This window comes from Micromys minutus, assembly GCF_963924665.1.
Source record: "Micromys minutus genome assembly, chromosome: 33".
NCBI lineage: Eukaryota > Metazoa > Chordata > Mammalia > Rodentia > Muridae > Micromys > Micromys minutus.
In genome coordinates, this window is record NC_137968.1 from 13,392,290 (window position 1) to 13,407,089 (window position 14,800).

General features: G+C 32.9%; 1 protein-coding gene across 3 annotated transcripts in view; it reads right to left on the minus strand.

The window, feature by feature from the left end:
* The window catches only part of CSMD3 (CUB and Sushi multiple domains 3), a gene marked incomplete at both ends in the record, with an annotated part of 1,162,760 nt that overhangs the window by 751,049 nt on the left and 396,911 nt on the right, over window positions 1–14,800 (minus strand). For all 3 annotated transcript variants that reach the window (XM_080909303.1, XM_080909302.1, XM_080909301.1), the window contains one exon: window positions 12,437–12,549. In XM_080909303.1, coding sequence (XP_080765429.1) covers window positions 12,437–12,549 — 113 coding nt within the window. The remainder of the gene's footprint in view (window positions 1–12,436; window positions 12,550–14,800) is intronic.

The following is a 14,800-nucleotide window of genomic DNA, read 5'->3' on the forward strand; positions in this document are numbered from 1 at the left end:
TAAAATGGAGAGGAAAAGAATGAAACCAAATAACATCTGCCTAAGTAACTCACACTTTTATTCTAGAGATGATGAAAAATCGGTATGCTGAGAGTCGAATACTTACTTTTACAGTTTATATGATAGAAAAGTTTTTATAATGTTATGAGAACATAGAGCCTGAAGGAGGACAGAGAAGAGGGCTTTTAGGAGAATTCATAATTAGATAACAGGAAGGCTTGTGTTAGGAAGGCTTGTGTTTAGAAATAAGGGCTTACCATGGAAATAGGAGGTCAACCCTAGTTGAGGTGTGTCTGAATAACTCTAATATGAGATGAGATGCATGGTACCTTTGACAATTAGTTTGAAGATTTTTCTCTTTGTGAGTAACTGAAAAACATTATCTAGTTATATGATAAATCCTGGAAAGATCATATAATAAAATATCAGAAGTTCAGTCATGAACATAGCAACCTGCAAAATCATGGCCAGTATCTTAGAACCAGATGTTTTATATGAATGCTCATCACTAAGACTGCGGTGCAGTTCAGAAGACCTGGAGTGGGTGTATAATATTATGAGTGCTTAGCATAGGAACTCAGGAATTCAAGAGATGATACATAAAAAATTTGAGTATAAGCATTAATTTAGACCTTAAATCTATAAAAAAATCTGAAAATTAATTTTAGTAAAGTGTATTATCCAGGAAACAAAATACTGAAAACGTGGTTCAAGAAATAGTAAAAATAAAAGTCAACAGTGACAAATCTGTTCGTCTGCTTTCAGAACTAAATGTGATGACCTTCACCACATGGTGGTGGGCTCCCGTGAGATGTGTGATGAAAAAGAGTGTACAATAAATGCATAAAATGAATATTAGAAAAATAACCTTCAGTGTCTCATAAGCTTTCGCTGATAGAATGGAAGGTGAACAACTTTGAGAGATTTAAATATCACTTCTTTCTTAGAAGATTGTCACATGCACTTCTAAATATATGCTGATAGTTCTCCATGTACATTTCTGTCCCTTGAATGTTTTTGTTTTTTTTTCATATTCTTATATCTCATGCTCTGGTGCCTAATATTTGGTAAGAAACTTTTTCATCTAAGGTTGTCTCTAACATCACTCTAAACTTTAGGAAGAAACTCACCAAATCCAAAGTATTTAAATAATTTACAACAAAGGGAATATGGACAGACTCTGAGTTTAAAACCTATATTGATTTCCACATAGAGAAAGATGTTTTCTCATTTGGAATGCTTATTCTTGTGATATATAACACAGTCCATAGTCAAAATAGCCTTCATAAATAGTATGTTTTTCACTTTCTGGTTTCTTATTATTTAAAAACTTTCATTTATAAAGTTTTCTTCTATCAACTTAATTGAAAATGTTTTAATATAATTTCATATAAAATTTTATATAATTTCTTTTCAACATATTATGTAATTACATAACTTCTTTAATTTATTAGATTATGTGCTCTCTCTCCACATGTAGGGATATGTTACATATATAACATGTAATATTATAATGTATGTAATGGAATATACATATATTCCATTGAATACAATTCAATATGGTATTTCAACTTTCTTATCCTTTATCCTTTTGTGGTGTAATTTTTACATATTGTTTATTAAACTCTTAAAGATCTAGTTGGATGCTCTTTTCATCTGCTTAAAACGTGTTTGTGAATATGGCAGTGGGACTCTGCTCAGATACTATGGTTTATTTTCACTTGGATATTATATTTTTCCCATCTTAAGTAAGTTCTAAGTACTCCAGACTTAATAGGTTTCTTCTCAGAGATCTTGGAGATGCTCTGTCCTGTTTTCTTGTCCAGACAGGGACCCTATTCCACTGTTGTTATGCAAAGCTTCTTGTTTTACATGACACTTCAGCAGATATATGTATTTATCTCTATCTTTGCTTATTCTCCATCCTACATCCTTGCCTTGATCTGTGTTCCTCAGGATGCACACATACACACACACACACACACACACACACACACACACACACACACACATTTGTAATGTGTTTGTGACTTATAATGTGTTGTGATTATTCAGAGTTTTTCTATTTATCTATATAAGTGTGCCATAAAGTAAGTATTAGTTATACATGCTTCCTGGTAATCTTTCTTTCAATTATATTTAAACTTCTGAGTTGATACCAGTTTCAAGATTTATCTGGTGAGACATAAGATCAGAAAAATGATTGTGTACATGTGTGTGTGTGTGTTTGTGTGTGTGTGTGTGTGTGTGTGTACTTTGGCTAAAATTATGGTACAAGTATTTACACAACTGGGTTAAAAGTCATATTCATGCTGGGCCATTTTCACAGTGATGGTAAATGAATGGAGACAGTGCTGTCAATTTATTTTACTCGAAGATAAAATTCCACATTGACTTCCATGTCAGAGTTGACATCTGTTTGTTAACAAATTACAAATTTGTGAAAAAGTTTGAACTAAATCATAATTCAGGTAGCATTTAAAATAAATGTATTTTTATTAATCAGTATTAGTAATTATTATTAATTATTAATCGGTATTAATTAGTGACCTAAAATTATATTGGTTTGTTTGCCTTTTATTATTATTTTATATTTCATTAAATATTGAACTTTTTGGTATCTTAGAAAACTCAGGAATTTATGATTCAGCAAACATAGTTGATATTAATACTTTTAGTGCAAAATTATTAGTAATTTTGTTCTTGATAATGTTTAAACTCTGAAATGTTTTCCATTAAATCTAAATATAAAAAATTAAAATATCATAGTAGAAGTATCTCATTAGTGTGCTAGAAATTGAAATATATCCTGAAAATAAAAATATATGACAGAATTGTTTGTCTTTTATCTTTCTCTCATGTTTTTATTTTGGCTTCTTTTGTTTTCCTCTGGCCTTCATCTCTTCTTCAGATCAAATTTTTATTTGTTTCATTGTAGAAAGAGAAAATAAAACAAAGAGCAGCCCTTGCAGACATCAACCAGTCATGTCCTATCTATCTGTCTGTCTGTCTGTCTGACTGTCTATCTATCTACCTATCTGTCATCTATCTATCTATCTATCTGTCTACCTATTTACCATCTATCTATCCATCTATCTATCTATCTACCAACATAGTTATCATCTATCTATCTATCTATCTATCTATCTATCTATCTACCTAGTTATCATCTATCTATCTATCTATATATCTACCTACCTAGTTATCATCTATCTATCTATTTATCTATCTATCTATCAATCCATCTATCCATCTATCTACTGTTATTTAAACTAGTACATTTCATCCAACTTTAGACAAATATAGAAATAGTTTTGCTGTAAAAGTTGATTCATTTTTTAGATAACCTTGATGTAAAAGGCCTTTGAGTAAAGAATATTCAGCAACTCTGTTTCTTTTCTTTGAAGAGAACATTGAGCACTTTGTAAATGTGTTCTTCTCAAATATCAACAATACTCCAGGTGATAATGCTCTTGTAGAATACTAAAGTATTGTTCACTTTCGGTTGAAATGGATTTTGGCCTACAGCCCCACTTATCACTTAATTAAATGGAAATGCCTTATGAAGAGCTATTAACTAAGCTGGGTAGCAATGAAAAAGATAAATGTATCAGGAAAAAACATTATAATGTATATAAGAAGAATTCTCACAAGAAGATAAGAATACAGAAGGGTCATTTGTGCACAATGGTATATAGAAAGTATTAAGTTTCAAATCAAAGGCATGGACTAGGAAGAAGTCCATTGTGTAGTGTATAAGAAGCTTAAAGTGTGCTGTCCTTTATGTGACAATAGAATTTTCCTATAAAGGAAATGTAGCTTCCTATGCTTTCAATGTATTCAGTGGTTACAGGGTAATCGTGCCATTTCAAAGCATTGAACACTAGATTGAAGAATATTTGCTGTGGGGTAATCCAGGGCTTCAAATTCCTCTAAACACATGGACAAGTTGAAAACAAGATTAATTTTGGTTGAGGCTTATTATGAATTTAGGGGAGACCCTAGTCTTAATTCTCAATAGCATAGTTAAAGTATTTCAGACTGACACATTTAATGAATATTTTAAGATAAAAAAACTATAGTTGGTATACAAGTTACAGGAATTCTCAAAGAACAGGCAGCTTTTGAAAGAAAAATAAAAAAGAAACTGCAGGAAATGAGCTTTCTGCTAGAAAGCATCAGAAGATGTCATCCGAGACACTGGTAATATACCAGAGGTTTTGGAAAAATCGACATTACCAGTTCTGTGCACTCAAACATCAACTATATTTGATTATCTTATAAATTCAGCAAGAATCATAGCTAAATATTTAATACTTATTAGTAGTAAACTAAAGTGGCACTCCAATTATGAAAAATATACGGTTCTAAAATACTAAGAAAATGAGCAACTCTTAAAGAAAAAAAATTAAATTTAATTTGAAAATAAAATCCAACATCTAACAAGGACACATGTTCCAACATGTTCATATCAGCCTTATTTATAATACCCAGAAGCTGGAAAGAATCCAGATGCCCTTCAACAGAGGAATGGTACATTTACTCAATGGAATACTACTCAGCTATTAAAAACAATAATGTCATGAAATTTCTTGGCAAATGGGTGGAATTTGAAGCTATGATCCTGAGTGAGGCAACCCAGTAGCAAAATAACACTCATGGTATGTACTCTCTGATAAGCAGATACTAGCCCCAAAAGCATAGAATAACCAAGAAACAATCTACAGAAATTATGAAGCACAAAGAGAAAGAAGGCCTTAAGGTGGATGGCTCAGTCCTTGTTAGAAGGGAGAACAAAACACTCATGGGAGAAAATAATGGGATAGATAGAGATGCAGGGATTGGAGAAAAGATCCTCCAAAGACTGCCTCACCTGGGGATCTACCCCATATGCAGTCACTAAAGCCATGCACTGTTGCTGATTCCAAGAAGTACTTGCTGGCAAGAATCTGATATGGATGCCTCTTCTGAGGCTCTGCCAGAACCATACTGATACAGATGAGGATGCTTGCAGCTATACATTGGATTGAACACGTGGAAAGCGAAGGAGCTAGAGCAAGGACTGAAGGAGCTGAAAGGGTCCATAAACCCATGTGAAGAACAAACACCATACAATGAGTTCCCATGGAGACACCCATGGCTCCAGGTACATATGCAGCAGAGGACAGCATTCTCTGGCATCAATAAGAAGAGAGAACTTTGATCCAGTGAAGGCTCATTTTGGCAGTGTAGGGGATCACCCAGGTGCTGAGGTAGGAGAGGGAGTTTGGGAGAGGGAGCACCATCATGGAGGCAATGGGCAGGGGTGGGGGGATGGGATTGGGGGAAATAGGATAATACCTGAAATGTAAATACATACAATATCCAATAAAAATATGCAAACAAATACAAAAAGTTTATTGCTTTCAGGATAGTTTAAGAGCCCAGCAGTGAAAAATATAAAGTTTCTATTTTATACTGTGTATTTAATTGTTATTCACAAACTTGTTAAATGAAAATAAGTTACAGGTTTCTTCTTCTTTTAATATATTTTTTTCAAGTGACTACAGGGTCATTGTAGAAAATATTTATTGGAACACAGGGATATGTATATTTAATCAATACATTTTACATGGTTCCATTGCTAATGCTTTTGTTAGTTGTCTGCTGAGATCTGTAATGCTATTGAATAATTAGAAGGTAAGGAATTGTCTCGCATTAATGGGAGAAGGGTCTTTGGTCCACTGAAGGCTTGTTTTCCCAATGTGGGGGAACTCCAAGACACTGAGGTAGAGAGGGGTTTTGGAAGAGGGAGCACCTTCATGGAAGCAAGTGGAAGGGGGAGGGGAAACAGGAGTGGGGGAATGGTGGTGGAGAGGATAACAGTTGAAATGTAAATACAGAGAGTATCCAATAAAATAATAATAATAAAAAAAAGAAGGTAAGGCATACTGAAGGATTTCACAGGAGTGGTCACTAATGGTGTGTCAGGCTAATGCTGGGCTGTCAGTAAACTTGGGCAAAATGAACTTTAAGTCACAAGGCTACTAATGAAATGGCAAGGATCTGTCTTGAAGCTCTCTGTGCCAATACATAAATGTAAGGTCCAGTGCTCTTTCCAAACTATTTTCATGCAGAAAATATAAACCAGAGAGTCCCTCATTGACTCTATTTCTTTGTCTTCCTGCATTTGTGCTGACATGAATTTCTCCCTTCCCCCATCAGTACTGTTTCTATCCTACTATGTGGACCGCTGAATTAGGAACCTACTTACTGAGCTTCTGTTATATTGAGAAGATACAAAAAAAATTCAGTATCCTTTAGTAAGTCTGACCTGTGCATGGCCAGAATTTGTCAAGGTTAACCTGAGTCATGGACATTCTAAATCATGATTAATTGCTTGTCTGGATGAAAAGAAGATACATTTCATTGTAACCAGAGTGATTTTATATGAGATAAATTATACATTAAATTTTAGGTTTTTAAAACCATGACATAGATATGATGTCATTGCTCTTCCAGTAAAGTACTGAGACTGCTTTCACTCCACACTGTTAGGATTGTACAAACCTAAACAAATTCAAGATTGAAAAAGTATATGACAGATGTTTCTACATGTGTGTCTACTATTCACTGTAACATAAATCTATTAATATCTCACAGAGTTCATTTAAACGTTCCTTGCTAATTCTGAGACATAAATTACAGAATATAATTTTAGCCTGATGCCACTATATAGTCACATATGTTCTTTTTAAAAGAGTACTCGGGCAAAAATACCTCCTGAAAAAATAACACCACATACAATGGAAAATCGAATCCCTTATTAAGTGCTGCATCGTAGTCTGAATTTCCAACACTGCTCCTCTTACAAATGATATGCTTGAAAGTGTCTCTGAGTAAGTTGTAGTTGTACCTTATGAGCAATGCCTCTGCTGAGGCTGCTGTTAGCAACAATAACAGCTAACAGTTTGACGGTTACTCTCACATAGAGGTCATTTAAAGTGTTTTACTCGTTATCTAATTTAACAGTGAACATTTCCCTTTAATCCCCATATATGTACACATCTACAGGTTACCATTGAGAAGAAGCAGAGAGGTACAAGTATCATACCTATGTTTGCCACTGCACATGGTGGCCTAGAACTTGGTGTTTTTTGACAGGTGTGCTGCTTTCTTAAATAGCATCTCAATGAATGATTTCTTCTCTGGGCATATACAGTGCAAGGCAAGATTTACAGGACACGTGAAGGCTTTTGAACAGGCCCCATTTCCTGTCTTATCATGTGTGCATGGACAGTTCACATGTAAGCCAGTGGTCCTAGTGTCTTTGTCGGGTAAAATAGAGGTGTGATGAATATATAAAATGGAGCATGTGCAAATATTCTACAAATTGTCATTCATATTATTTTTGCTTGCATAACATTTGATAATTTAGTAACTACCAACAATAGCAATATTGGGAATCCATTCCCCCCATAAGACAGTTTTGTTTCCTCTCTCTTAGGCACATTAGATTCCTCCAAACGCCTTCTGAAAATCAAATTTCTATAAAATCATGATATAATGAATGTAAATATGGAATACATCCATTTTATATGGGGTCATTTGCCTTCGTTTTAGACAGAGATTCAAACTGGAATGTTCTGTTAAAAGACTTCACAAAGTTAAGATTATGAAATGAGGAAGTACAGCACCCCCACATCCTTTAATAAGAAGTCTGTGTTCCATGTTTCTATAAAAACCTTATGGATGGCAGGGGTTAATGGGAGAGATGGTTCAAACATCCACATCAATATCTAATACACTGTTGCTGTATGATATACATTTCTTTTGAAATCAATAGCTTATAGAAAAGTGTCAACATTTAGAAAAGCACCCGAATAGCATTTAAAGGGAAAGAAATCCATGTTTATCTAGTTGGCAATTTTTTTGCCTCGCTGAAATTGAAGTCTTGAGTTGCAATGAGGTAAAAGCCAACAGGTCACAAGGACTTCCTAATGGAAGGGCATCATGGTCAATATTTTGTGTTCAGTTCATGACTTGTTTCTTGTCTTTTCCTGTTGGGCTTTGCATTTTAAAAATCTTAGTCCAACTGATCTTTTTAACTGAGTCCTACTAAGACTACCAGAAGTACTTAGGTTCCTTTTGTTTAGTGTCTTTGTTACTGTGTAACATATTAATCCTTAAGTGCAATGAGTATATATATAAAACATCTAGACCAGTGGTTCTCAACTTATGGTTATGACTTTTTGGGAGTCATATTCTGCACATCAGATTTCTAACAGTAACAAAATTATACTCTATTGGTTTAACCCCTCATTTATTTCATATCATATATTTTAGAATTATATATCTATATGACTCTAAATACCATCGTCTACCTTAACTACTTAATTAATTTATTAACCAGATGACTGGTCCAGGTTGTCTGGATAATTTTAAACTTCTAATATGCATCACTCTCTTACCCTGGTGCTTATATCATGGGCATGTGAATCTCATAATGTATGGGATCAGCCTGGGCCTTATATATGCTAGGAAAGCATTCTTCTAGCTGGGTTATATTCCCAGCTCACATGATTTCAATTTTTAAAATAAAATATTTTGTTCTTTTAATAATATAGTATATTATTTCATCTTTTCTCTCCTGTAGCCATTCAAACCCTCTTTGTTCCCATTCAAATCAATAACCATTTTAAAAAGTTGATTATTGCTTCTGTCCATGTATGAATTATATGTATGTTTTATATATGCATGTACATTTTTATACAATGTATTTCTACATAAGCTTCATTTTTAGTGTTTAAATGGTGATCAAGCTATAAGTTTTATTTTTCTACAAATGATTTTATTTTATTAAATTGAGAGAAATGGTTTGCTAGATTTAATAATCATGAGAATGATTTTCATAATTTATTATGACATGCTTTAGACAGGAAATTTGAAATAAAATAATGATCAGCCATCTTATTGTTCCTTACAAATTTACAACTTATTAAGAGAATTTTAAGGATGGGAAATCTGTGAGCACATTGCTATCAATTCTTAGAATTATATTTTTGGGAAAATCTAGTGTTTTATTGATAGCAAAAATAAACCATTTATTTTAAATTTATTTATAATTAAAACTCACTTTCTATACCTAGAAAATTCTCAGAATTCATTTTTGAAGATAAATGCATAAATTTTATATGACTTCCAGTTTTTTAAGGGCACTATTTTTATGTTGGCATAACTGTTAACTTTAATTTATATCCTAGAATAAGTATTATATGGAACCATTTAATGTTACTTTAAACAACATTATAATTCTTTACAAAGATCATTTTGAATATTAAAATATCTGTTTATTTATGCTTTTGTGTTTACAATACCAATTAAAAGAATAAATTCGATAGACAAGAAAAGCGACAATTAGAAAAAAATTTTTCATTCTTGATTATTTTTGTCCTATAATAAAATTACAGTGGAAAATTTTCCAGCTTAAAATTTTCAGAATTAATAAGAAGTGAAAGAAAATATATCCAAATGAAAAGGAGAGTATGTTAAGCCAATCATAAATATGAAACCTCAACAAGATTTAATTTTTGTTCCCTCAAAACGTCAGTACAAGAAAATTGGTTGTGCCATGTGCTAAAAATAATGCAATCTTTAGAGGTTTCCTAAGAGTCAATATATCATTTACATTTTTTCTATAACACATATACATTAGATATTTAATAAAAACTATTATCTAATAAAATAAGTGTATAGTCTGTGGCTAGATATGTGCTTATAGAGAACTACACAGCTATCCTTTATGTATTTATCTCAAAGCAATCTCTCCTGGACCCTAGCAAGCCTAACAGACTGGGACTACTGAAGGAATACTCCAGATAAGTCGTAAGTATTCAGTGTTCAGACTACAGGAGTTGTTTACAATGAGAAATAGGAGATATCTTAAGTCCTGGCTTTTATTAATAATAGATGTATATAAATATAATAGAAATAGATGTCCATTCAAATTAAACACATGGCTAAGGGCATCAGTAAAGCAGAAATTAAAATGATATAAATGAAAATTAAAAAATCTTGTCACCCTCACAGAAATGCCTTTGGTTTACTTCTACACTTTTAAGTCCAGAATACACATATTACCTTAAAACTATTGTTTGGGAAGAAACTACTTCCCAGTTTTACTTAATAATACCACATTGTCAAAAGTGGTCCCGAGGAAAAAAGAAAATTCTAAAAAAGCTGTGGGCAGGTGCATGAAAACCTCACTTTTTGTTTTTGAACTCTGGCTCCAAAATTAAACATACAATTCAATCAAAATATGTATTTTTAATTTGTTTAGTTTGCACATTAACATTTCAAGTGTCATCTGCTTTCCTGGTTCCCTGCCTTCCAGGTCTCTATGAGGATGCTCCCCTCCCCCACCCACTCCTCTTCCAGCCAGGATGTGTATTTTTTCACTCCTTCACTATTGTGCTGTGTTTCATTCACGTAGTACCTGGCCTGAAAGGACTGGGAGAAAATAGGGCTCCAATCCCCTATCTAGACAAAAAGAACCACCATAACAATCTAGTGGAAAAAATAAAAATACAAAGTATATGAAGAATTAAAAATTGAAAATTTTTTTTTTACAAAATCCCTTCTTTTCTATCTTTAGCAGTTTATTAATTCACCATCTCTGGTGGTAGACAGTACTGAAGAAATTAAAGTAAATCTTAAAAATAGTCTTGAAGGTAATGCATTGAGCGGAAAAACAGTGAGAATAACCAAAGATGCAAATTCCTGAGAGTTGGGCCATTAACTCTTAAAGAAAAAAATTAATATGCTTTTTATAAAATGATATTACAATAAAATAAGATACCATTTAATATTGAAAGACACTTGATTTTTCTCATACAAAAATGTCAGTTGTTACTTCTGTTGGTTACATAGACGGCATCCAACTGAAAGACTGAGTCTAACACAAGAAGAGTATCAACCACAAAAATTAAGTGGTTAATCTTGGAATTTCTGTCACACTGCAGGTCTCAGTCTCCTATAGAGAAGAATCACAACCCTAAAGTCAGGTAGCTGAACAAATGGAAAAATCAGAGAGGTGAACCAGAGAGTTCAAGGGTCCACAATAAATATTTCTTTTAAGTGTTTCTCTTTCTAAAATAAAATTTTAAAAAGCACAAGTTGATCAAGGAATCGGATAAAATCCACTTAGAATTTAAAAATAGACATTTAAATTGTTAGTGATGAAATGCTCATGAATGGATCTCTATAGTAAGAGAAGCTATAAAAGTAAAAAAACCAAAAAAGTCGTGTATGTTTATCTTTAACCTATAGTACTTTTTGGTGGTTAATATTTTCTGTTATGGGAAATAATTAACTAATTAGATAGTTTTAAAAGCATATTTGTATTCAACATCTATTTCTTTATTCTAAAAAGACATGTTTGAAGAATTTCTTTAGGGAATATTCTATAAATAATTTAAAGTGTCTCACTAGGAATTTTGTTATAGAAAAATCTATTACTCTACTATGAAAATTAAGATACATCTCATACTAATACATTTTTACTAATTAGAGATAAACTTCATTGATCCAATATTTGTAGAAGTCTCTTTCCTTTAAAATATTAATTAATTGCTAAAATGTGTACTGCAAAAGACAACATATGTTCTGGTCCTGTTTCAGTTAATTAATCTAAGCTACTTATGTGTAAACATATTAAATTTACAAAATGCTTAAGATCAAAGAATACCAGCGGAAATATTTAAAAGACCAAAAGCAAACAAAAAGAATAAATGGAATATGTAACCATGGCAATATTCACTGATGCCTTAGCAGTGGTGGACATACTGTTGAGAAAAAAATGATACACTACCTATTGAATGTGACATTGTGTCCACCGAGTTCACAAGATAATACCGAGTATTATAGAAACTAAATTGTTATAAGCATTTTATCTTCAACCAAAATTTGCCCCAATGAGTTTTCCAAGGGAATGCTTCAAATATTTTAGCCTACTCATTTAGAATTATGTCTGTTAATATAATCTGAAGATAATGATTCTATCCCGGTTAATTGTACTTGCAATAACAGACAAACTGTGTATGAAAATGAAATTAAGGTGATAAAGAACCGATTCACAACTACAGGTTTTCTGAATGATTTTGTACCATGCTATCTTCTGCAGCCTTCCATTAATCCAACTATTGTATCTTCTGCAAAATTCACTCTAAAAGTCATAACATTTTCTAACTTTATCTTTGTGCTATATAGAAGAATCTATTAGCTTTAATATGTAATTTAGTTATGATTACATTATTTTCTTAGGAAGAATGGCATTCTTCTCTGATGTAAATTACCCTTTATGAATGCTAAGGAGATTTTTGTCAGACTAAACAATGCAGCTGTGCATGCCACTATCATCCTACACATCAAGGGAAACAGAAGTGGTCATTAAACATACCTTGGTAGGGAGCACTAAATCCACGGTAGCGGTGATTGCTGTCTGTAACAAAATGCAGTCTGAGCCAGTTTTTGTTGCTGATGATTGGTGGTGGTATATTCATTCCAGATAACCTGAATTAAGAAAGACAAGAAGATAAAAATTTAAAAAGCTTTTAGGCAGCAATTATTCTTACAAACATTGGATGGAAAGGTAGCTTAATACCTACATATAATATACAATATATATAGTCCAGCTCACAGGAAATAACTAGGACGCTTAACAATATCGCTGTCTAAACATAATCTAAACAATAACTACAAATTAGCATGTCATGGTAGGGTAAAATCTACAGGCTTTATATATTAACATGTATAGGCAATTAATAACTGAGAGAAATATGATTGGTCTTTACCAAGAATAATATTCAATACCAACTTGTGCATTAAAATAATATACATATAAGCAAAACTAAATAGACTCAGGAGTTTGCACTTACATATTTATATGTATATATGCATTTATCTACATGTATCAATAATATTTAAAGAAAAAGATGCCATAAATGTGGGGAAAAGGCCATTGATAAGATTGGTGGGAGGTATGGGGCTAAGGAACTCATATAAATATAGCGTACATATATGAATTTTAAAATATTAATTTAATTTAAAAATTTTAAATGTCTGTATTTCCCTGTCTTTGGTTCTCAGAGAGACACTCAAACTTAAACGTACACGTATGCATCCTCAGGATACTGAAAGTTCTGTGGCTACAACTCTCCTATTCCCAAACTTTCCTTTCTCTCCCATTCTTGCTCTCTTGTTTTTAACCTGCTTTGATGCCCTCTCTTCTCTGGCCCTGAGATAAGATACTGTCTTCAGGCATTTTCTGTCACCATGACCTTGTTAAATTAATTGTTCTGTGTTCAGCCACAATTTGTGTTCCTCTAATTCACTCATTTATTTTATCTTAGGACACTTTAATATACTTCATTTTAGGACAAAAATAAATATAACTAAACTTTATTTACTTACTCTTCATCAAGTCATACAAGTTAACTTTGAAGTAAGGTTAAACCTGATATTTAAAATCTTTGTATGTCCTAACATAGCACATTGAGATAATGCCTTTTCTTATCTCACTTATTACTTTATTGTAGTAGTAAGTCTTCTATTTTTTCACACCATTACAGATTTATTGCAACATCTTAAATACACAACAGTTAGTATATTAATTGATTAATAGTATTGAGATATGAGATCCATTTATAAAAAAATGAATAAGCAAAAATTTGTGGGCATAAAACTTACATTTAAGTATCTATTGATCCCATTCAACAAAACATTTTAAATTTTATTTTATGCTGCCATCAAATATTTTCTAATTTTATTTTACTTTTTTTCATTTTTATTGGATGTTTATGTACTTACATTTTCAAATGCTATCCCCTTTCTCAGTTTCCTCTTGGAACCTGCCTATCCCATTCCCCATCTTCCTGCTTCTCTGGTGAGCGGGTAGGCCGCCTTTCACTCACCCACTCCTACCTTACCACCTTGGCATTCCTCTACACTGGAGAATTGAGCCTTCACAGGGCCAAAGGCCTCTCCTTTGATTCCAGACAATGCCATCCTCTACCACATATGAGGCTGGAGCAATGGGTCTCTCCATGTGTACTCTTTGCCTGATTGTTTAGTCCCTGGGAGTTCTGGGAAATCTGGTTGGTTGATATGGTTGTTCATCCTATGAAGTTGAAAACTCCTTCAGCTTTTTCAGTCCTTTCTATAAATTCTCCATTGTGGTTTCTGTGGTCAGTCTAATGGTTGGCTAAGAGTATCCAGTTCTGTATTTGTCTGAAACCAATTTAGATGGCTATTTATTTTCAAAGACCTTAACAATGTCTAAACTGGATGTTTTCTGAGACTCAAAATCTTTGTTAAAATGGATAGGTAATATGTATATTATCTTTGACTATATTATGAACTTCTTATACAATACTTTTTAACTAAGAATTGTCAAGAATTCTTTATTTCCCAATCTGCACCCCCACCTACATCTGTGGCATATGTATATGCTTCTCGACCCACAGCTCTGACTATCTATAAGGGGTTTTCCCTAAGGAGGGACACAGGAGGCCTGCTCTAATAAGAGACAGCATTGGTTCCCTGCCAAGAATCCTGTTCTAATCTAGGTCACACAACTCTGAATGCCTGTGAAGATGTTTGTTTTAATCTGAGATACCCAGGTTACTTAACACCAGATACTATAGATGGTAAAAGGCAAGTACAAACAAGAGCTCAGCTTTCCTAGCACAACAAGGCCTGAACATCTTAGCATACCTGAAGAGCAAAATTCTGACTTAAAATCTGTACCACGAAGTTGATAGAG